The sequence below is a fragment of the Boleophthalmus pectinirostris genome, unplaced genomic scaffold (assembly GCF_026225935.1).
Source record: "Boleophthalmus pectinirostris isolate CB_2022bp ecotype Guang Dong unplaced genomic scaffold, ASM2622593v1 HiC_scaffold_9, whole genome shotgun sequence".
Lineage (NCBI taxonomy): Eukaryota > Metazoa > Chordata > Actinopteri > Gobiiformes > Gobiidae > Boleophthalmus > Boleophthalmus pectinirostris.
In genome coordinates this window covers 32,550,053-32,574,906 of record NW_026571541.1, presented here as the reverse complement: position 1 = coordinate 32,574,906, position 24,854 = coordinate 32,550,053, and the positions used below count along the sequence as shown (strand labels likewise).

General features: G+C 39.5%; 1 protein-coding gene across 1 annotated transcript in view; it reads right to left on the bottom strand.

Annotated features, from left to right (window-relative positions):
• Positions 1-24,854, bottom strand: part of LOC110174043 (neurobeachin-like) — a 783,761-nt gene that overhangs the window by 758,760 nt on the left and 147 nt on the right. Inside the window, exon 2 of the mRNA XM_055166710.1 lies at positions 24,493-24,779. Within this exon, the coding sequence (XP_055022685.1) occupies positions 24,493-24,779 (287 nt within the window). The remainder of the gene's footprint in view (positions 1-24,492; positions 24,780-24,854) is intronic.

The window sequence follows — 24,854 nt, the reverse complement described above, 5'->3', positions numbered from 1 at the left end:
TAAACTGGGGAGGTTTTTTACTCTCACTCACCTGGGATACTGTCCTGAAGAAGTCGGACTGCAGATGGCGCTGTCGTCCTGCCTCCATCGGTAGGAAGTAGAGATGCGCGGATGGGCTATTTTTTCATCCGCAACCGCGACACAAAACTCATCATCCGCCCGCTGTCCATTTTGCACCGAAGGTTTTCAAAACCGCACCCGCCCGCCATCCGCCCATTGATTTTAGATTTTAGAACAATCATACAGCAAAAAACTAAGGAGCCTCGATAAAAATTCAAACTCTAAAGCTCATTCATTCCAAAATTGGCTCAGCGTGTATGTTCGCATTCTTAATTGTCCGTAACAACCCCAGACTTACCTGGTTTTCTTGCGCAGCTAATTAATTGACAACGTTTTTCCGACTAGACTATTTTTGAACCTTCTTGCCTTCGTGTTGGATGTTGTTACATTCTGAACATTCTGCCATTGCCCGATGTTATTTCAAAGTCATAGCCTCACTCCATCGGTCTTTCTTTAAGTTTTAAATACCCCGAGTGGCAGTCTACGCTATAATGTCTGCGTGTTTTAAAATATATCTGATATCGAAACAAAAAAAAAAAAGCATAACTAAATAAATCTGGCCCTATAGCCACTTATGTGTTGGCAAACAGCTGAAATAAATTAGAAATAATAAAATAAACTGCATATAATATGTGCCTCGTAAACCTTAGGCATCAATAACCCGACACAACCTGAACCTTCAGAACATAAAAACGAGGTCAAATGGGCTAATTAAGGATATGACGTACACTTCATACTACAAGCATAGACAATGAGACTCGTCTTTTCAGATGTAGGTAACAATACTAACAAGAACTTTTTTTTTTAGTAGTTAAACCGCCACCCGCCCGAATTTAATTAAATATAATTTTTCGTCACCTCATCCGCCCGACCCGCGGATTAACCGCGGATACCGCGGTTGCAACCGCAATCCGCGCATCTCTAGTAGGAAGACAGCGACAAAACCTGTTTAAATCAGCTGAACGGACACAGAACATCTAATAAAAAAATGTCACAGCCTCCGTCAATTTGAGTTTGACACCCCTGGTTTAGAGGATAACAGCGATGTAGAAGTTTGTTGCAGATTTCTCTTTGCTTGTTGGTGATGAGATATTTGTGAGGTCGTGTCCGTACATTTTTCCGTGGAATATTGTAAATAGAGTCCGGCTGCAGGAGTAGGGCTTCGTTTGGGAGGTGCACTTGTGGTGATAGTCGCTCTTTTTCCGCGGCGACTCATTATAAGACAAGTTTAATTGAAGATGAAGCCAAGTAAGTTCCTTTTGATTATTTTGTCCAAGTTTGGTGCAGCGTCTTCACTCACTCCTGCTCAAGCCGACATCTTCAGGTGCGGCCCTGTCCTGTCGCTTCCCCAGTTTAGGCTCCAATAATGACATCACTCTGTTGCAGACAATGAAATAGCGGCAGGAGTAACCCTGTCGTCATATCACTGAACACATCTCAGAACGTCTAATAAACAACGTCACAGCAACATCACGTGACTCTGAGGGAGACCGTAGGGAGCAGTCGAAACCTTCAGGTATGAAAACAAACTCTTTGGTCTGAAAAAAGAACCTCATAACATAAAATATCAGAAGAACAAATGAACCTCACCGGCCCAAACTAAATATTTATTGAAAATTTTCAACACCTGCATGTAATGTTAAACCTTTTCTTATAAAAATAAATGTTTAATAATAGTTTTGCTTAAACATTGAATCCAGAACAAGCAAAATATAAAATAATGACAACATTTTAAATAAATAATGTCTCTGTAGTCGATCTGTAGCCAGTGGGCCAGATCTAATATACATTTGATATGATCCCTGAGTCTGACATGTCTGCTCTACTGTAACCAGTGTAAATTTAAAATAGTTTTATATGATTTATATAACTGAGAGTCACATGAGTTGTAAACCCTGTGTGATATGGTAATAACACGGTCAGTATGTGATCGTAAGCTCCCAGTCTCATCACGTTGGAGGCTGCGGAGAGGAGCCTGAAGTGTGTGAAGACATATTAATAGAGTATTTATATGTAAAGCTGATTGACTCCACACTGTGTTTCGTATATGGCCTGATGAAGAGTGTGCAGCTGCTTTACTTTACTGTGGAACATTCCAGGCAAAGCAAAGACGTATCTACCATCGGGAAAATTAGTGCATCCAAGGGCGTAGGAGTCTGGGCAGGTCCAAAACAAGTGAGAGGTGGTTTCATTTTTCAGTCCGCAAAAATAAAAAAAAGTATCTGTCTAATGTACAAGATTAAACATGGCTCGGCCCCCCCCTTCGCTGAATGACTTTGTAAATTTCAGATCTAGTGAGGGCAGAGTGACCAGAGGAGCAGTGAGGGAAGACTGCATTATTCCTCATAGAAAAACTGTATTTGGTCAGTCTGTTTTCCCTTTCGTCAGAGCATCAGTGGAACTCTGCGCCTGAAGCCGTCGGAACATCTCCCTCATTCTCTGCTTTTAAAAAGAATGCTAAAAAGTGGCTTTTAGAAACGCAAATGTGTGAACACTAAAACTTTTATTGTATTTTTGTAATCTAAGGCTACGTTCAGACTGCAGGGCTTAATGCTCAATTCCGATTTTTTTGTGAAATCCGATGTTTTTGCGAGGTCGTTCACATTTCCAATTAAATGCGACTTGTCTGTGACTTCAGTGTGAACGGTAAACGGCCCGAAAGTGTCCCGCATGTGACACTGGAGACACGACGACGTCAACCCCATGCGTCAACCGCAGCGAGCGTGCTCTGTGTTTACGGAAGTTGTCCAAATATGGTCGCGAGCATTGAGCACCTGGCGATTTTACAGTTCCGGTTTCCGCCTGCTTCAGCGCAGAATAGTGACGTTTGTCGCTTGTTAATGACGTGTAGGTCGGATGGATGCGCTTTGGCCGTTCAGACTGAAGTCGCATGTCAAAAGATCGGATATGTATCGGATTCAGGAGCACATATCCAAGTGGCCTGGGTCGCATTTGAAAAATTCGGATCTGTGTCGTTCAGACTGTCATTAAAAGATCAGATACAGGTCACATAGAAGCCAAAAAATCAGATTTGGGTCACTTCAGGCTGCAGTCTGAACGCAGCCTTATTGATGCCTTTTTGACATCTGGCACAGCAAATGCAAATGAGCTCTTATCAGCGAACTCGGGCACATTTACATTGTTTTGATGTTGATTAATGTGCAATGTCCCTTTTCAAATAAATAAATAAATAAAATACAGAAATACAGTTTGCCCGCCTAAGATGATTGTTTAGCGCAGACATGTCAAACTCAGGCCCGGGGAACAAATTCGGCCCAGGATATAATTATATTTGGCCCGCGAGATCATATCAAATATAATATAAATATAATACTACAAATCCCAGAATGCTTTGCAAATGTGTTGCTGCATTTTGACTGGTTGTTGGCTTATGAAAAAAAGAAAAAATCTTCTTTTTAGCTATTGCTGCACCAAAACTAATTTAAGCAAAGAGACTTGTAATTTGATATATTGTGATGGTCCACGATATTATTGTGAGAACTTTGACGATATCACGATGTATCAGTTATTGTTACATCTCTAATAACAACATGTGTAGATGCATCAAGAATCTGGGACTTCCGGTCATTGCACAATGCATACTGGGAAGGATTTTCCAAAAAAGTGAGCACCAAAGCGCCATGTTTGTTTTCCCAGTGGGATGCGTCTATTGACAAAGTCGATCTTTTCTTGTGGAAAAGTTCTAGTGGTTGTTGGTGATCCACATACAAAATGTTCACTGCAAACTCGGGATGATTAAGACGGTCAAAAGTTTCCTTTTTGGTCCTTCCTGTGGATCAATCCTGCCCATCACCTTCACCTTTCACTATTTTTTATTTCTGTTGGGAAGAGAAACAGTTTGAACAGAGGTTTGCAGTCACACACATCTGATTCCCTTTTGCATTTATGGAGTTCGCAAACAAATTTCTCAAGCTGTTTTCTGCTGTTAGGATCCAACAACCACACAATTACAATGTCCAAATCCCAAAACTAAAATATGACAATATCAAAACCAGAAACAAAAGGGTCCGGTCAAGAGGTATCGGAGGGAAACAGGGGCAGATTTTTGACATTCAAATGTCTCTTATTCAGAAACTAGAGGAACTATTGAAATAAGTAAAGTATCAGAATGTAGGAAAGAGTTACACTCCAACAGGGTCAAGTTAAACCTGTGATATTCTTTCAAGTTGTTGACAAAAAATTTAAAAACTCATGTCAGTAACGGAGGGAATGAAATATGCAGCACTTTTTGGGCAATAAATACAAACAGTGATAACTCTTGGTTCTCACTTACATATCCTTAACAAACTGGTTTGAATATTTGCTTCATATAGTTTTCTACCATATGGTACAAGATTAGGTTGAAAAACCTCTTACTTTTTAACTAATGAGATTTTTTTATTAAGAAAGGTCATGGTAACGGAGGGAAAAGTAAAATGATAAAATATGTCAGTCCTTCTAAGCAAATTTTTATCATTTTAAATACTTTTTTTTTTTTTTTAATCATTTACACCTTCATCAACAGTTCAAAGATGGAATAACACAAGATATGATGAAATACATCCATTTATTTACATGATTTTCAGGTCTTTGAAATTTGGGAAATAATTTTTGTTCCATGTTTCATACATGGTCTGTTTAAAACGTATGTAACTTTAGAACCAAAAATGGTACAGAAAAAAGGTAAACAGTTTCATAAACTAGAGTACATATGTATCTGTTCAATACATTTTTATATCAGATGCATTAACTTGAATTTTTGGCCTTGTTGTTTACTTCTGTTTGACCGGGATGAAAGTGATATGGTTCAAAAGACTTGGAAAGATCAGCTTTGTCAATAGATGCAAAACACTGGCGGTTTGTGGCTCACTTTTTCGGAAAGTCCTTCCCAGTATGCATTGCGCGATGACCGGAAGTCCGAGATTACTTGATGCATCTATTAATCTCATAGAAAATCATTTGTTGCATGATTGTAAACACAGCAAGATTCTCACTCATGATTCTGTTCAACGCACTGACGACACAAACTGCAAAAACTGGTGCCAGAAATCAGCAAAACCTTCAATATCACCGGAGCCCATCCAAGATAACGGGTGAGACCGGATGAGGACGAGGAAAAGCACCGACTTCAGCAGAATTCCCGTCGCAGAGAGGCGCCGAAAGCGGGTGAAACGGGGTTAGCGTGTCAGCCTTGATGTGCTAACAGGCTGTGGGCTACGATTTGTCCCGCTCTCAAGTGCACTCCGCCGGGTCTCACGACAGGTTGTAATTAATCTCCAGCGCGCTAACGAGAGGAGGCCAAACACTCCGAGCTCCATCTGTTACGCCGCGCACAAGCCAATCCCAAACAAACAATGAGACCGGGGCCTGTCACCGTAACAGAGTTTAAAGTGAAATATTACATTAAGCTGCGGGAAATATTGCGATGTTCAATAAACGAAGACAATCTGAACCCCGAGACCGTAACGGAAACTTAGTCCGCGGAGTTCAGCCGGGCTTCCAAGACTCACTTAACAGTCCGGTCACCGCTTCCTCCCGTCACGTCTCCGAACTCAAATTCAGACGGAGTTGTGCAATGATACGTCCGCCCCGTCTATCCATCCGTTTGACCTTTATCGAGGGCGGCAGACTGAGCAGGGATGCCCAGATTTCTCTCTCGATATTTCTCTGTCCTCCCAGCGTTTCCAGGCGGAGAGGGGGGGGGGGTCCCAAGGTTTTCCCACGGCAGTTCGTTCGTTTTTCAAGATAAAACCAAAAATAAGAAAACGAAAAAAACAACTATTTTCTTCATTATTTGTCTCCAAAACCAAAATGAAAAAAAAAAAAAAACGGATAATGATTTGTTTTTTCAGTTTTCAATTTTGTGTTTAAATAAATAATGAAAAACAAAAAACGTGACTTAAATTGCGATGCCGGACTGAACTAAACCAGGGACTAAAACCAGAACTAAAACAGGACTAAAACAGGACTAAAAACCAGGACTAAACCAGACTAAACCAGGAACTAAACCAGAACTAAACCGGAACTAAAATTAGGACTAAACCAGAACTAAACCAGGAACTAAATTAGGAACTAAACAGACTAAACCAGAACTAAACCAGAACTAAATTAGGACTAAACCAGAACTAAAAAACTAAACCAGAACTAAATTAGGACTAAACCAGAACTAAACCAGAACTAAAACTTAGGAACTAAAACAGAACTAAATCAGGACTAAAACAGGACTAAACCCAGAACTAAATCAGGACTAAAAGCAGGAACTAAAACAGACTACTAAATTAGGACTAAACCAGGACTAAAACAGGACTAAACCAGGACTAAATTAGGACTAAACCAGAACTAAACCAGAACTAAATCAGGACTAAATCAGACTAAAACAGGACTAAACCAGTACTAAATTAGGACTAAACCAGGACTAAAACAGGACTAAAACCAGGACTAAAACTAAACCAGGACTAAACCAGAACTAAAGGACTAAATCAGGACTAAACCAGGACTAAATCAGGACTAAACAGGACTAAATCAGGACTAAACTAGAATTAAATCAGGATGAAACCAGAACTAAACCAGAATCATGAAACCAGAACTAAATCAGGACTAAACCAGTCTCAGTCCTAGTCTTAGTCCAGGTCTCAGTCCTGGCCTGGTCCTGCTCTGAGTCGAGAGACTCTCATTTCTCTTTCCTCGCTTCTTTCTCAATCCGTGTGTCATTCGTGCGTTTGTTTTTTCAAAATAAAAATGAAAATAAGAAAATGAAAAAACAATAACAACAATTTCCTTCATTGAAAACCAAAGGACTACTTAGACTAGGACTGAAAAGGAAAACCAGGACGATAAACTGAACCAGGACTAAACCAGGACTAAACCAGGACTGAAACCAGGACTAAACCAGGACTGAACCAGGACTGAACCAGGACTAAACCAGGACTAAACCAGGACTAAACCAGGACTAAACAGGACTAAACCAGGACTGACTGAACCAGGACTAAACCAGGACTAAACCAGGACTAAACCAGGACTGAACCAGGACTGAACCAGGACTACTGAACCAGGACTGAACCAGGACTGAAACCAGGACTGAACCAGGACTGAACCAGGACTAACCAGGACTGAACCAGGACTGAACCAGGACTACTGAACCAGGACTAAAACAGGAACTAAACCAGGACTGAAAACCAGGACTGAACCAGGACTGAAACCAGGACTAAACCAGGACTGAACCAGGACTGAACCAGGACTAAAACAGGACTGAACCAGGACTAAACCAGGACTGAACCAGGACTAAACCAGGACTAAACCAGGACTAAACCAGGACTGAAACAGGACTGAACCAGAAGTGTCCTGATGGTTCCGGAAGACCGCCCGCATAGACTCGGTCGGGTCAGGTGATCAGGACTGAGACCGAGACCAGACCGGGACCAGATCAAGACTCAGAATGGGACCGGGCCAGGACCGAGACCGTGGACTGAGACTGGGACCAGACAGGAACTCAAAACGGGACCAGACCAGGATTGAGCCCAGAACTCAGACCGAGACCAGACTGGGACTCAGAGCAGGACCAGGCCAGGACTGAGACCTGGACTAAGACTAGGACTGAGACTGGTTTAGTCCTGATTTAGTTCTGGTTTAGTCCTGATTTAGTCCTGGTTTAGTCCTGATTTAGTCCTGGTTTAGTTCTGGTTTAGTCTTGGTTTAGTCCTGGTTTAGTCCTGTTTTAGTCCTAATTTAGTACTGGTTTAGTTCTGATTTAGTCCTGATTTAGTTCTGGTTTAGTCCTAATTTAGTCCTGGTTTAGTCCTGTTTTAGTCCTGGTTTAGTCCTAATTTAGTACTGGTTTAGTTCTGCTTTAGTCCTGATTTAGTTCTGGTTTAGTTCTGGTTTAGTTCCTAATTTAGTCCTGGTTTAGTCCTGGTTTAGTCCTAATTTAGTCCTGGTTTAGTCCTGTTTTAGTCCTGGTTTAGTCCTAATTTAGTACTGGTTTAGTTCTGCTTTAGTCCTGATTTAGTTCTGGTTTAGTTCTGGTTTAGTCCTAATTTAGTCCTGGTTTAGTCCTGGTTTAGTCCTAATTTAGTACTGGTTTAGTTCTGCTTTAGTCCTGATTTAGTTCTGGTTTAGTTCTGGTTTAGTCCTGTTTTAGTCCTGATTTAGTTCTGGTTTAGTCCTGGTTTAGTCCTAATTTAGTCCTGGTTTAGTCCTGTTTTAGTCCTGGTTTAGTCCTAATTTAGTACTGGTTTAGTTCTGCTTTAGTCCTGATTTAGTTCTGGTTTAGTCCTGTTTTAGTCCTGATTTAGTCCTGATTTAGTTCTGCTTTAGTCCTGATTTAGTTCTGGTTTAGTTCTGGTTTAGTCCTAATTTAGTTCCGGTTTAGTCCTGGTTTAGTTCTGGTTTAGTCCTAATTTAGTTCCGGTTTAGTCCTGGTTTAGTTCTGGTTTAGTCCTGTTTAGTTCCTTTTAGTTCCTGGTTTAGTTCCGGTTTAGTCCCTGGTTTAGTTCCGGTTTAGTCCTGGTTTAGTTCCGGTTTAGTCCTGGTTTAGTTCTGGTTTAGTCCTGGTTTAGTTCCGGTTTAGTCCTGGTTTAGTTCCGGTTTTAGTCCTGGTTTAGTTCTGGTTTAGTCCTAATTTAGTTCTGGTTTAGTCCTGTTTTAGTCCTGGTTTAGTCCCAGTTCAGTCCGGCATCGCAATTTAAGTCACGTTTTTTGTTTTTCATTATTTATTTAAACACAAAATTGAAAACTGAAAAAACAAATCATTTTCCGTTTTTTTTTTTTCATTTTGGTTTTGGAGACAAATAATGAAGAAAATAGTTGTTTTTTCGTTTTCTTATTTTTGGTTTTATCTTGAAAAACGAACGAACGAATGATACGCGGATTTTTTCAAGTTAATTCCTCTGTTCAATCTTCCATTTTTCAGCTGTGAATCAAATGTGTCGTATTAAGTGGCGCCTCAAAGAAAACCACAGAGGAAGGAAAGAGTAAAGACGAGGAGGCAGGAGGCAGACATCAGAACAAAACAGAGAGGAGTTTATATCCTCTCTCCTCCGTGCGTCTCCTCTGTGAGCGGGACTTCCTCACCCGTTTCCTGCACAATCGAGGAGAAGGAAGCGAGGAAAAGAGAAATGAGACTCCCCCCCATAGTAAAGTGACCCCCTACTATTAGGATTTTTTCTTTAGTATTTACTTATCTGATCATTATTTCTCATGTAATTTACTTTTATTATTTATTTCTACACATTCACTTTCTTTTAAGGTATTTTAAGGAATGTTTTGATGGATAACGACTTGGGATTTTGTGTAAATGTAACGTACTGTCAGTGTTGGGGAGTAACAGATTACATGTACCAGAGTATAAATTATGAGTAACTGTATTCAGTTACAGTTACTGTTTCAGTGAGTGGTAATTGGATTACAGTTACTTTGTGGAAATAAATGGATTACACAGAGGGATTTTCCTGTTTCCTAAAACCAGGACTAAAACCAGGTCTAAACCAGGACTAAAACCAGGACTAAAACCAGGTCTAAACCAGGACTAAACCAGGACTAAAACCAGGATTAAAACCAAGTCTAAAGTAGATCTAAACCAGATCTAAACCAGGACTAAAACCAGGTCTAAACCAGATCTAAACCAGGACTAAAACCAGGTCTAAACCAGGACTAAAACCAGGACTAAAACCAGGTCTAAACCAGGACTAAACCAGGACTAAAACCAGGATTAAAACCAAGTCTAAAGTAGATCTAAACCAGATCTAAACCAGGACTAAAACCAGGTCTAAACCAGATCTAAACCAGGACTAAAACCAGGTCTAAACCAGATCTAAACCAGGACTAAAACCAGGTCTAAACCAGATCTAAACCAGGACTAAAACCAGGACTAAAACCAGGACTAAAACCAGGTCTAAACCAGGACTAAAACCAGGACTAAAACCAGGATTAAAACCAAGTCTAAAGTAGATCTAAACCAGATCTAAACCAGGACTAAAACCAGGTCTAAACCAGATCTAAACCAGGACTAAAACCAGGTCTAAACCAGATCTAAACCAGGACTAAAACCAGGACTAAAACCAGGTCTAAACCAGGACTAAAACCAGGACTAAACCAGGATTAAAACCAAGTCTAAAGTAGATCTAAACTAGAAAAGCCCTCAGAGAGCGCAGACCTCCGCCAAGGACTAGCCCCATTTTTTATATACATTGCGATAAAATCAGTCTTCTGGATCAGATCCGGATCAGCCTTTGGAATATGAAAGAGGATCCCATTGTCCATCCCTGAGTCACATTTCATGGGGTTTGGTCAATAATTAACCGAGATATTGAGAAAACAAAATTTTTGGCCCCATTTACCACAATGTTAATTAAAATTTCAAAGTGATCCAGAATCCAGGATTTCTTCCGGATCATCCCCAAAATGAAATCAGTTCTTCCTTTTCACATTTCCAACAAATCCTGAAAATTTCATCAAAATCGGTCCATAACTTTTTGAGTTATGTTGCTAACAAACAGACAAACAAACAAACAAACAAACAGACAGACAGACAAACGCCGCAAAAACATAACCTCCTTGGCGGAGGTAACCAGATCTAAACCAGGACTAAAACCAGGTCTAAACCAGGTCTAAACCAGGATTAAACCAGGTCTAAACCAGGTCTAAACCAGGATTAAACCAGGTCTAAACCAGGTCTAAACCAGGTCTAAACCAGGATTAAACCAGGTCTAAACTAGATCTAAAACAGGACTAAAACAGGATTTAACAGGATGAAACCTTCCACACCTCCTCTCCTCTCCTGTCTCCTCTTCTTCTATCAATAGGAAAGTCTGGGTTTTTTATTTTTTTTTAGCAGACAAAACATCTTATGTGAAGAAATCTGAGTGTTTGTTTCTCTACAGAAAAACAAGTAATCCAAAGTATTCAGATTACATTACTCACTTTAAATAATTTAATGGATTATGTTACAAACTACATTTTGGGGTATGTAATCTGTAATCTGCGTACTGTTAAAATTACATATACATAGCAATCTTGTCATTTTTTTAAAATTTTGTATTTTACATTGTTATGGTTTTTAGTTTATGTTCAGATAATCCACATGTAATTTTAAGTGAAATTATTGAATACAGAAACCACTGAACAAATCTTCTCCTATCATCTATTTAACTACTCCTGTCTGTTTTAACAAGTCCAAATCATTATACATCACTTTGATTACCAACTAATTAATAACTACTTATCTAATTTTCAGTAAAATGTGTGTTTAAACAGCTAAGTTATTTTTAACATTCAAAAGTTATAATCGACATAAAAAATGCATCTGAGTTCTTCAAAAAGCACTTTTAAATATGTCAGTATGCTTTAATTTGCAGATGTAGTATTAATATTCAAGGTTTTTCTATAGAATTTAAATTCTTTATTCATAAAATATAGATTTTCATAGGGGGGTCAATATTCTGTAGGGGGGTCAACATACAACACCACAGAGGTATGCTGCACGTACCTCTGTGGTGCGCGGAGCTCTGCCCTGGTCCTTTCGCCCGCGGCCACTCAGTCGACACGGGAGGACCTCCGAGCACATTCCAACAGTAAGTCCTGGTTCTGGTTTAGTCCTGGTTTAGTCCTGAGTCCTTGTAGAATTGGTGTCTGACATCGTAAATCACGTTATATTTCTCCACTTCGAGGATTAACTTTTCGTCGTCCATCATTAACCTTTCCTTGGACACAGTGCACGTTGTTTACGTCGTTGTCTTGACTTTGGTTAACTTAAATTGAAAGGGCACCGGAAGTTTATTTTGACACCGCATGTTTATTTCCTGTCTTTCCCCTGCTAAAAACCTTGGAGACGCACCGTTGACGCTGCAAAATTAGAACTCCAACCTATGTCAAGCAGCGCGTCAGCGTCAGACGCTCGTTGGACGCGCGTATGACACTGCCGGTGTATATTGTCAGACCAGTTAAAATGGAAGTCTAAAGCTGGGCATCTGTTGCTCGTGTGCTGTGCTGCTGCACCATTGCACTTTGGTGTGAAGTGGGGATTAGACTCTCCAGCATGTCCGGGGTCTTCCTTGGGGCCTCTTATTGGTCCAGGAGGCATCAGGAACAGATGCCAGAACCACCTGAGCTGATCCTCTCCACATGGAAGAGCAGCAACTCTTATTCCAAGCTCTTTCTATGTGGCTGAGCTCCTCGTCTTATCTCTGAGGGAGCGGTCACCCTGGAGGAAACACATTTTGACCACTTTTATCACCGATATTGCCCTTTTGTCATTACCCAAAGCTCCTGACCATCGAAAACTTTGCCTTTAAAATGTTGTATATGACACAAGCTTTTACTAAATCAGCCATGAAGCATTAAAAGTGTAGAGACTTTGAGTTTCATCTTCCAAGTAAAGTGAAATGTCTGCACTTTTGTGTTTTATTTTACAGTCCGTTCACTTTATGTGCGATACCAGATTTATTTTAGTCACACTTTAGGTTTATAAATCTACTAAGATAAAAAAAATCATTATTGTCAACAGCACTCAGCTCGACTTCACACTGCCCATTGATCTTCTACATGGGATTCTAAAGCCAGACTATCATATAAAATACCAGATTCTTATAAGAGCCTTTTGAAATAGCACTTTCCAAGGAGAAACGCTTCACCTTGTAACTATGGCCCGTGGGCTTAACTCCATCCTCCTGTGCTGACATTATTAACTGCACACGCGCCTTCCTTTCACCTGCTCTGACTGCCATCATAAAAACAGGAACAAAAGAGCGCAGAATACAGCTTTAAAATGCAATAAGGGACCAAAAACGGCAGTGTGATTAGTGTCAAAAAGGCAACAACAAGGGCTGAATAATTTGAGCAAAAAGATCTATTTTTCTGACGAACGTTGTGATTACGATTAGAATTTCAAATTGTTGCTGTCCAGAAAACTGAAATGTGAACACATACATTTCAGAACATGTACAGATCTAAACTACAGAGTGAGTATTTTTTTAGATAATTAGAACGTCTACGTAAACGTCTTAAATAATTGCAGCTTTTGCGTTTTTCTGATTATGACGATTCGATTGTGATTAATGTTGCAGTGGGTTGGGCCATATCTTATCATATCTTATTATATATCGAAATATAATTTATAATTTTGATGATATGAATTTTGATTACAGCAATATAATTTAAAAATCAGAGGTGAGAGAGATCAGAAAAAGAGTTAAATGCTACAGCTACAGCCGATTAAACAGTTGGGATGTAACGATATCCAAATTTCTCAGTACGATATTTTCTAGGGGTGTAAGAAAAAAATCGATTCAGTGATATATCGTGATATTTCATTGCACAATTCTCGAATTGATTCAAAATGCATCCGAATCGATTTTCTAAATAATATTTTTCACAAAAATTCATTAGTTACATTCACTGTTCTCATGATTTAAAAAAAAAAAAAAAGCGTTATATTTCATATAATTGTGTTCTCTTCAAAGTGTAGTTGACTCTGTTATTAGAAGTAATTATTGATAAATCGCAATATATCATCCATTGATTTAGTATCGGGATATATCGGGATATATTGAATCGTGAAATGCGAATCATGATATGTATCGTATCGTCAGACTCAAGGCAATGCACACCCCTAATATTTTCACGATATGCAACTCATGATACTAGTGCCTCCACTCAATTTCATTTCTCTCCAGCGACTAGGTCAAAAATCAGAATACACGAGTCGTTTTGCAAGAACCCTGGAAGTTGTAGACCGCGCACCGGCCAATCAGCGAAGAGATGTGAAGTCAGGACGTCAAACTCAAGCGCCTGTCTGGGTCCCTTTTGTGATACAACACAACAGTAAACAAAGCGGTCGAGATGGATGTAGACGAAGACGGACATTCTGTGTTGGCAACGATTCCTGAGATCGAGGATTTAAAGCCAGAAAGGAACAAAGAATGTTTGAAATCAAGATTAAAGACGTTATTGTCCTTCTTCCGATTTGGTGCATTACACACATCACGACCAAATAGCAGCGATTGGTTAAATAAAAAAGTACCTGCGAACAAATCCTAATACTGCGAGGTCAGACAGTTTCTACGAAGTGAAACCGGCTGATGAATCAGGCTATCACGATACAATATTTACTGCAAGATTTTGGAGAGTAGGGCTGGTATCATTCAGAAGTTGCCGATACGATACATACCTCGATACATAAGCAACGATACGATACATATCTTGATACAGTGAGCTTACAGTTTCATACGATTCAGTACAATAAATTTCAAATCGATTCAATACAGTTCAATAAAAAATAAAGGATAAATTATGGTTGTGACACTAAAAGCCTTTGTTAAACCACTTCTTGTGCAAAGTTCATATGAAACACAAACATTTTAATCGTCAAAACAGTGAAAATGACAAATGTGTCGCATAAATGAGCTTCCTTCCTCTGAACAAGCAACAAAACCGTAGCGCTGTAACAAAATAATTTAGTGAAACATACCAAAAAATATTCTTGGTGATATATCAATACAGCAGCCCACAATATTGATACTGTATGATTACATTAAACGATACAATATATTAATATTTCAGTATTTCTGCACATCCCTGGAGAGGCTATTTTTTTTTTTAAATGTACTACTTTTTCCTTTAAAATGCCTTAAGTCTTTGGTTCTGTCATAAACCAAAGAGGTAAGAGTTAAAAGTGATTAATACAGATATTTCATTATGTAAATTGGACTGAAACAGAGCAAAGGATCATGGTCTTTGTAGTTCCCTTTGTTTCTTTTAGCTTTTGCTGCACCATAACTATTAATTTAAGCAAAGAGACTTGAGATTCGATATATTGTGATGGCCCTCGATATTATTGAGACTTTTGACGATACGATATCACGATATTTCAGCTGTTGTTTCACCCCTATTAAACACAAAACTCTGCAGACGCTAAAAAACACTAACAACGACGGGAATGAAAAGTAGAGTAAAAGCTGAACTTGAGCTCTTCTAATTTGCAATGTCCTCTGTTCTCCGCGTCTTTTTACTGGCATTGGAACAGAGTTTACTATCCTAATCTAAGTTATATTGCCTTGAAGAGGTAACTAAAGTCATCTGCTTCCTCTGAAAGTTCACGCTTCATTGTAATTGGTTAAATCGTCGTTAAAGCTGAGCAATGCCTGCTGCTTTCAAGAGTGTGAACGCTGCTCTATCCAAAACTTGTGATCCGATTTTTGTCACAACTAAACACACAAATATATTTTAACATGTTCTATGCATGTTTATTTTTAGTTTCTCATCCAGAATTGACAAAACTCAAAACAATATATCAGCTTTTTCTGTTTTTTTCATCGCTCTGATCTATACATCCACTGCTCTGTACTCTGTAATTTTCTTAATCGGTGATACACATCGGCTTTGGCACCATCACGTACCCATTTTGGCCCAAATGAAAATAAATCTGCTGCTGCTCGTGTGTTGTGCAGCTATCCATAAGACGAGCCAAGAGCATGCTCCTTGTTATAAAAAGGGTCAGACGGGAATTGGTTCCCATTTGGCTCCGCAATTTTCCAACCCAGAAGTCAGCGGTCTGTTTCTTTTAGTTAGTTGTTTTGGATTAATATTGCAATTTAAAAGGAAATGTCCAAAATATAACATCTCTGCGTGTTCTCAATTATTCTGCTGACACACCTGGATTCCTGCTGTGGGAGCACTGGTTTGTGATTGGTGGGGCAGGTCGACGCCCACCTCACCTGCAGCCTCCTCCCCCTGTTTAAGAAGTTTGCCTGCACCTGATCGTGGCTGCTGGCCTTGGTGTCCAGTCTGCCATTTTGGTTTCGTGTGTGTAGTTCTGTTTTGTGCCTTTTTTTAATTTGGTCACTCGATTCTGTTTGTGGGCTTAGGGGCGGCAGTAGCTCAGTTGGTAGAGCGTTCGCCCACTGATCTGAAGGTTGGCGGTTCGATTCCAGCTCTCGACATAAACATCACAGGTTGAGCGGTCAGATCCACTGACCCACAGATGAATGCTGTTGTTGTGTCCTTGGGCAAGACACTTAACCCACCTTGCCCACAGTGTCTGCGTACACTGGTGTGTGAATGTGTGAACGGTTCCTTGTTGTAAAGCGTTTTCGAAAGCCTTGAAGGTGGAAAAGCGCTATAGAAAAATGTGACCGTTTATGTGGTTTAATTTGGGGAACTTGTGTTTTATTTTAGTGTCTCGTCTCGTTTTGCCTGCGTGACCATTTTGTGGCACAAAACTCAGTTCATTCTGTTGTTCTGTTTCTTAGTTTAGGTTATTTTCTTTATATTTTAGTCTTCTGTTAATTTACTTTTACACCCCTGTTAATTAAAAAAACTTTATTTAATTTATTCCATTTTACATCTTGGTTTTATTTTTGTTACTTCCCTCACCCCAAACGAGCTGAGTCGTAACATAACAAAATATAACATGTCCTAGACCATAGATAAAGCCTTTAGCAGAGCAAAGTAGAATCTGTCTTCTTCAAACATTCCTCTCCCAGGTGCATCCCCTCAGTGTCCAGTTCTCCTCTCACTGTTCTTTCTATTCTTTATGTCTTGGTGACTTCTGCACATGTCTCTGTTTGTGTCTGTAGAAAACCCACAGCTGCTTTTGCTCTTTGTCTTGCAAGACAATAAACCGTCCACACAACTGACTGACTCAAGACCATATTTCCTTTTAACCGTTATCTGTTACTGTACAATCCACAACAACTGCAAATTGATCTTGAACCTTCTGTTACTCCGTTACTCTATTTGCCCAAGGACAAAGTGTTAGTATGAACTGGCCACAGCTGGAGTGAAACCATCAACCTTTTTTGCTTTCAAGATGACCACTTCACCACAAGCCTTATGGACGACTGCTTCACAACATAATTAGAATGAAATATCTCATCTCATCATCTCATCTGACTCCACAAGCAGCGTTTTACTAGTACCGTATTTTCTGCACTATAGGGTGCACTTAAAAGCCTTTAATTTAATCTAAAAATGACTGCGTGCTTTATAATTCAGAGCGCCTTATATATGAATTTATTTGGGTGTCTTAGTACGACTTTAGTAAACTACAAAGCTGCACCACTTACAGCATTATGGAGCATCGTGGAGTAATAGGCGAGTTTCATTGTTGACAAAAGCGCGCGTTGCATGCTGGGAATTATTTTGGTCGGCGGCAAGAAACACTAATTCAACATGACGGACGGAGCGAGAAAGCACGTAAAGGGCATTGATCCCAGTTATTTATCCACTCTAACGGCAGAGGACCCAAGACCATTTGACCAGAAATTGGTCATAAGCATCGATGGAGCCAAATCACCCTTTTCAACCTCTACAAAAGGTGGACCAAACCAAATTTCTGGTCAGAATCGCCAACTACCTGGACAAATATTCACTTCAGAAAAGCAGAAAAGATGAAAACCTCCAAGAGTCTCCATGTGTTGTTGAACTTGTTGGAGTCCACGGTTTGTTAGGATCTTCTACGTTTGCTCTGCGAATGTTTGAAAGCCGTTTAATTCACCGTTAGCGGTTCTTTTCACTCAGAATACGAAAAAGACATTTTCCTTCTTCCGTGCTTCTATTTGTGCATCCGATAATGCAGCAGGAATTTACCATTATCAGGGATAAATAAGCGAGGTTACGTACTGTGTTTGACGCTATCGTGTTTCTTGCCTCCGACCAAAATATTTCCCAGCATGCAACGCGGGCTTTTAATAACAATGACGTCAGCTGAAACTCGCCTGTACATACTGTGATTCCTTTTAATATCAAAATGCACCTGTCAAGAGACACATTCACACCGACCTTAAACTCAAGGCTGTTATAAAGTGAAAGTGTGAGCTGCGTGGGAGCAGTGGATGAGAGAAGGTGAACACACATTCACCAAGACAGAGAGACGGCGCCGAGCGACTTACGCCACGATCTGCCAACGGGTCGTGGACGCCTGGGCTAAGGATCAGTATCAACTGTGGTCCGAGCTTTCACCAAGACCAGAATCATCACTGAACTGTCAGGGAACAGTAACCACACTGACTCGGATCATGACGAGAGAGATGTGGGCGTGCTGGACTTTTTGAACAATTATGATTTATTATGAATACACTAACAATTTAGCGTCTCAGACAGTATTTTTTTTCCGCGTTACAATTGAACAAAGTTGAGAGTTATTGTGAACACGTTAAATAAAGTTTGACTGACTTATCTAACTGTTGTGTTTCCTTTAATGCGCCTTATAGTCCGGTGCGGTTTATATGAGAAAAAAGTTTGAAAATTTGTATTATTATTATTATTATTTATGCATTTTTTTTGGGCAAGTAAAGATTTACATTTATATACAATGGAACATATGACATAAGTGAAATCATAATAGAAATGAAAATAACAACAATTACTAATAACTATTATTATTACTTTAACTTCTTAGGTTCTTAGGTCGAACCTAAGAAGTTAAAGTATATAAGAAGACATAATGAACATCATTGGCTTATTATTATTACTATTTTGCCCAAAAAGGAGTGGGAAGAAGAAAACTTATTTAATCCCACCCCTACTCTTCATAATCTAACACAATGAGCTTCTTTTGCGTTTTTCAGACATTTTGAATTAAACTATATGAACTATTTACAAGTGCAGACAAGAGTCACTGTTATAGTGACCATTATATAGACCATTCAGTGACAGTGCGCCTCATAATCCAGAGCGCCCTATAGTGTGGAAAATACGGTACCATGAACGAAAAACAACAACGTCTGAGGAATCTTTTTTTTGGAGACAATTCTGTGTCCACTCTTCAGAAGGACTCTTTTTGCAAAACAAGTAGAAGAGAGGAGTTGTATTAAGCTGGAGCGTCCTGTGTTCTCTTGATTCTCACTCGACTCGTGTCTGGTTATTTCTGTCACCTGAACCACTGAACCTCACGGGTCTGACTGGACACGGACATGGACCAGCTTCTGCTCCTGTGTCAGACTAAATTCTAAACTTTTGGAGACAGAACCCACAGGAGAACAGCGGATAAAGGATCCACTGCTCTTCCCTCTGGAGAAACCAGGTTAAGATGCTTGTTGTTGTTAGTTTTGGACAGACTTGAGTACAGAGTCTCACAGTGAAACAAACAAGCACAGAGCAAACATACGACAGCCGAGTGAAATGTAAGACTCATTATCTGGATCCATTCAACATATAGTTCAGCCAACAGTCATAAAAAGGACAGAATCTGTGGATTTATTATTATATATAATTAGTTATTATACAGGTGTTGCAGCCTGTGGATAACTAGACTAAATACACACATACAGCCTACATAGATATAATAAAGTACAGTGTAATGTGATTCAATATAATATACTAAATAATTAGGGGTGTCAAATTATCGCGTTAATTGCGATTAATTAATTACGGTCATATTTAGCGCGTTATATTTTTTAATCGCGTTAATCTCATTTTTAATCTCTAACTTTACTGTTTCTGTGCGCGAGTTGCCTTATTATAAAATCTGTTTTTATGTGTTGTTGGGACAATAACACATCGCTTCCGCAAACAATTGTGATTTTCTTTCTCGTTCTCGCCACATCTGCGATAAACCTGCACACGTCTGAAAACATCACGACACAAACACAGAACAGACTCACCTTCACCTTCAACACTCTGTCAGAAAACTCATATTCCACTGAGTCGTGTCCTTCAGTCCCACAGAAGCTGAACCGCATCAGCGACACAAAGTTTATGCAAATTAGCCATGCGGTTTTTAAGTTTCGTTTCTGTGAGACTTGCGCAAATCAGCATTAAACACATTATAATTTCAAACGAGCTGATGTGGCTCTAGAGTGTTCATGGTTTATATGTTATAGTAATAATGTAATAATGAATTTAAATGAAAATACCTCAAATTGAAGGCTTTTCTCAGCATTTTTTAGGTGAGATTAAAAAGAGATTAATTAGATTAATTAATTACAGATCATAATTAATTAATCTCTCTTTTTTTTTTATCGCCTGACAGCACTATAAATAATATGTCATTATAATATGTAATATTATAATTACATGTGTTAGGATCCAACAACCACACAATTACGATGTCTGAATCCCAAAACTAAAATATGACAATATCAGAACCAGAAACAAAAGTGATATGTTTCAAAAGACTTGAAAAGATCAACTTTGACAATAGACACATCCCACTGGGAAAACAAACATGGCGGTTTGATGTTCACTTTTTTGGAAAATCCTTCCCAGTATGGATTGCGCAATGACCGGAAGTCCGAAAATCATGATGAATGTATGGAACAAGACTTTTGGTACTTAAAATATGAAAATACATCTTGCTACATAAGAAAAAAAAAAAAACTTTTTTCACCTAAAATAAAGAAACAAAATCTAATGTTGCTTGAATTAAGAAAAAACACTTATTCCATTGGTGGATCATTTTACTTGTCAAGTTGAATCGACTCAAATAAAGCAAAATATTCTTAATTTAAGACATTTTAATTGAGCTAGTATTGGATTTTTGCAGTGCAGGCATCAAAATGATACATGTACAATCAGTGTTGGGAAGGTGACTTTTAAAATGTATTCCCCTACAGATTACAGATTACATTCCCCAAAATGTAGTTTGTAACGTAATCCATTAAATTACTTCAAGTGAGAAACGTAATCTGAATACTCTGGATTATTTGATTTTCTGTAGAGAAACAAAGACTAGGAAATCTTCACATGAGAAGTTTTATTTGCTAAAAGAAAATAAAAAGGCCAGACTTTAGTTAACCAAATTAAAAATATTATTGATAGAAGAGGAGGAGAAACAGTCCACGCAGCATGATTTAGTCCTGTTAAATCCTGGTTTAGACCTGGTTTAGTCTTGTTAAATCCTGGTTTAGACCTGGTTTTAGACCTGGTTTTAGACCTGGTTTAGACCTGGTTTTAGACCTGGTTTAGACCTGGTTTAGACCTGGTTTAGACCTGGTTTAGACCTAGTTTAGACCTGGTTTAGACCTGGTTACCTCCGCCAAGGAGGTTATGTTTTTGCCGGCGTTTGTTTGTTTGTTTGTTTGTTTGTTTGTTTGTTTGTTTGTTTGTTTGTTTGTTTGTTTGTTTGTTTGTTTGTTTGTTTGTTTGTCTGTTAACAACATAACTCAAAAAGTTATGGACCGATTTTGATGAAATTTTCAGGATTTGTTGGAAATGTGAAAAGGAAAAACTGATTTCATTTTGGCTCTGATCCGGAAGAAATCCTGGATTCTGGATCACTTTGAAATTTTAGTTAACATTGTGGTAAATGGGGCCAAAAATTTTGTTTCTCAATATCTCGGTTAATTATTGACCAAACCCCATGAAATTTGACTCAGGGATGGACAATGGGATCCTCTTTCATATTCCAAAGGCTGATCCGGATCTGATCCAGAAGACTGATTTTATCGCAATTTATATAAAAAATGGGGGTAGTCCTTGGCGGAGGTCTGCGCTCTCTGACTGCTTTTCTAGTTTATATCTTGGTTAGACCTAGGTTAGACCTGGTTTAGACCTGGTTTAGACCTTGGTTAGACCTGGTTTAGACCTGGTTTAGCCCAAAATGTAAAAACAAAAAAATACCTCTTTGTAATCCATTTATTTCAACAAAGTAACTGTAATCCAATTACCACTCACTGAATCAGTAACTGTAACTGAATACAGTTACTCATACTCCAGTACATGTAATCTGTTACTCCCCAACACTGCGTACAATGGGAACAGGCATTTAATCCAAATTTTACTTATTCAGCACAATACATATAATTCCGAAATGCCCTGGCGAGAAACTTGGAAGAGGATCCAGCATCTTTCCGTGGACACAACCAGGTGCAGGACTTGTACCAGAAAAGTTACACAGTGCAGCTTTTAAAACAGTCTAACAAGCAAAACCTACAGATGGTCTAGTTCGTTAGGAGGTTATCTAGTTATTGTCATTGTGAACGAGAATCTTATTATATTCATTTTATACTTAATGTTCGCTACAGCTGAAGTGCAAAATGTTCTGTTCTGTAACCTTGAACGGTGCTTTATGATTTTCCGTTTAATGATATAAACTGCAGACGCTCCGGAAGATTCCCAGGGTAAAACTATCAGCTAAAGATAATGTTTATAAATGGACAACACTAAAGCTTTGGACCCTCAGACTCTCGGAAAATCTCTACTGATATTTTTTTGCCTGTGTGTGTTTGAATCCTGCTGTAACGTCATTAAAGGTCGTGCAGAACCAACGCTGTGCCTCTACGCCTGTTTTTTTTGTTTTTATTTCTTTTTGCAAGATACAACAGAAATAGGGTAACCAGATTTTCAACCAGATTCCCGGTTTGTGGTGCTTGGTAATAATAAAATTGTGAAATGAGTGTGTGATTAAGTAAAAAAAAAAATTGCAGTCAGCTCATTCATGACGAACACGAGTCACTACAGTCACATTTTCTTTGTGGTTTGGTCGTTTTTAAGCAGCTTTTCTGTATTTTACCTAAACAAATGACAATTACCGTATTTTTCGGACTATAAGTCGCACTTTTTTTCATGGTTTCGGTGTTTTCTGTGACTTATACTCCGGTACGATATATATATATTAAAAATTTGAGAGTCGTGGGAGGCTCTAGTCTTGTGTGTCAGTATCTGCTGCTCTTATTACTCCTGTACCACCGTCACTTCGCTCTACTGTGCATGTCTCCTGCAGAAAAAGCCGCTGTCCTGCTGCAAGTCATGAAATATTCAGCTGAAAACAGTAATCGAGCAGCAGAAAGAAAGTTTGGAGTGAGCGAGAAACTTGTGAGGGACTGACGGAAAGCGGAGATGGAGAACACAGCTGAAAGTCACTGGATGAATCGACAAAGTCTGAACTTCAGTGACAACTGAAACCATCCTGTCAGGATTCAGAAAGACCGGAATAATTCTAACTGGAACTGATGCTGAGTCTGACGACAGCGACACAGAAGAGGAAGCGACGCTCTGTTTACCTCCGGAGGTCGTGGAGTTGCTCAGAAGTGACACCGAGGATGAAGAATTGAATGGATTTAGTGATTTGGAGTGAGATGGAGAGTTTGTTAAACTTGTTCTGTTCTGTTGTTTATGTTATAGTTTATCTGAAGAACTGTTCATATGTGACGTTAACAGTCTGTTGTTCTCTGTTATGTTGTTATTACTAAATGTCGGTTCCTGGTTTCTGATTTTATAAAATACATTTCCCCAAAAAAGTCTGACTTATATATGTTTTTTTCTTCTTCATTATGCATTTTTTGGCTGGTGGGACTTAGGCTACGTTCAGACTGCAGCCTGAAGTGACCCAAATCTGATTTTTTTGGCCCCTATGTCACCTGTATCTGATCTTCTAATGACAGTCTGAACGACACAGATCCGATTTTTTCAAATGCGACCCAGGACACTTGGATATGTGGTCCAATACATATCCAATATTTTGACATGTGACTTCAGTCTGAACGGCCAAAGCGCATTTATCCAACCTACATGTTATCAACAAGCTACAAATGTACACAAACGTTCTTCTCGTCATACAAAAATTGTTAATGAAGTCCTTCCACATCCACACGTTCCTTTCAACAGACTGTCCCACAAAACACCACGGCCAAAAACCTCGTCCTTCTCCTTCTCAATCTCCTCTTTAAAACAAGGAAGTTGTTCATGTTTTGGCTCCGGTACGAGAGGAACTTTAAAATCTCCAGGTGCTCAATGCTGCGTCCATGTTTGGACAACTTCTGTAAACACAGAGTCATGTCTCCAATGAACATGCGGGACACTTTTGGGGCATTTAATGTTCACACAGTAGTTCACATACAAGTCGCATTTAATTGGAAATGTGAACGACCTCGCAAAAACATCGGATTTCACAAAAAAATCGGAATTGAGCGTTAAGCCCTGCAGTCTGAACGTAGCCATATACTCCGGAGCAACTTATACTCCGAAAAATACGGTAATGCCTCTCTTTACTCCTGGCAGGGATCAGATTGGCCAAAAATCGGGACACTTTGGACATTTTTTTGTATAAAACTGGGACAAATCACTGGTTTTGGACAAATCTGCAGGGACAGGAGACATAGGGCTCAAAACTGGGACTGTCCCGGGTAAATACGGACGTCTGGTCACCCTACACAACAAGCAAGTTTAATGCCATACTGTGGTACATTCCAGGGAAAGCAACCTCTCTATTTCTATCAACCAGATTGCAGAACTTGTACCAGAAAAGTTACATAGTGCGTCTTTAAAACAGTCTAACACGCAAAACCTACAGGTGGACTAGTGAGTCAGTGGTCAGCAACAAATATCATCTCACATTTCAATCAATTTAATTATAATTTAGTTAAAAATGTTTTTGCAGAGAGGGATGCGCGCGTTTTTGCTCCACAGTCATTCAAAAAAAAATGTGGCAAGTTTAAAATTCGAGATAAAAAATGCAAAAAACAGCGAGATAGTTTGTGTTTAAGTGCATTTTTGACTGACCAGATTGAAGACGGTGTCCACAATGTCCCGGTTGCTGACTTCTCCAACCTGGATGAGCCGGACCAGCACCGCGAACTTGGTCCTGATGTCCCGGAAAGACACCGCCGGGTCCAGGAGCTCGGAGCCGCAGCCGGGCACGGTGAGGGTCTCCCCGGGGTGCCCTGGGGGAGTCCGCCGCTGCTCGGTCACGGTCCCCAGCAGCATGGTCCCCCCGTCTGTCCCGCTCCCTCTCCCCGCCTGGCGCTGTCTCCGGAGCGGGCACCTGCGGGAGAGAAGAGGCTCTGAAGCTCCGGGGGAAGGAAAGGAAGCAAAATGGCACAAAATACGGGCAAATCCAGAGGAAATAGTCCAGTGGAGTGGGG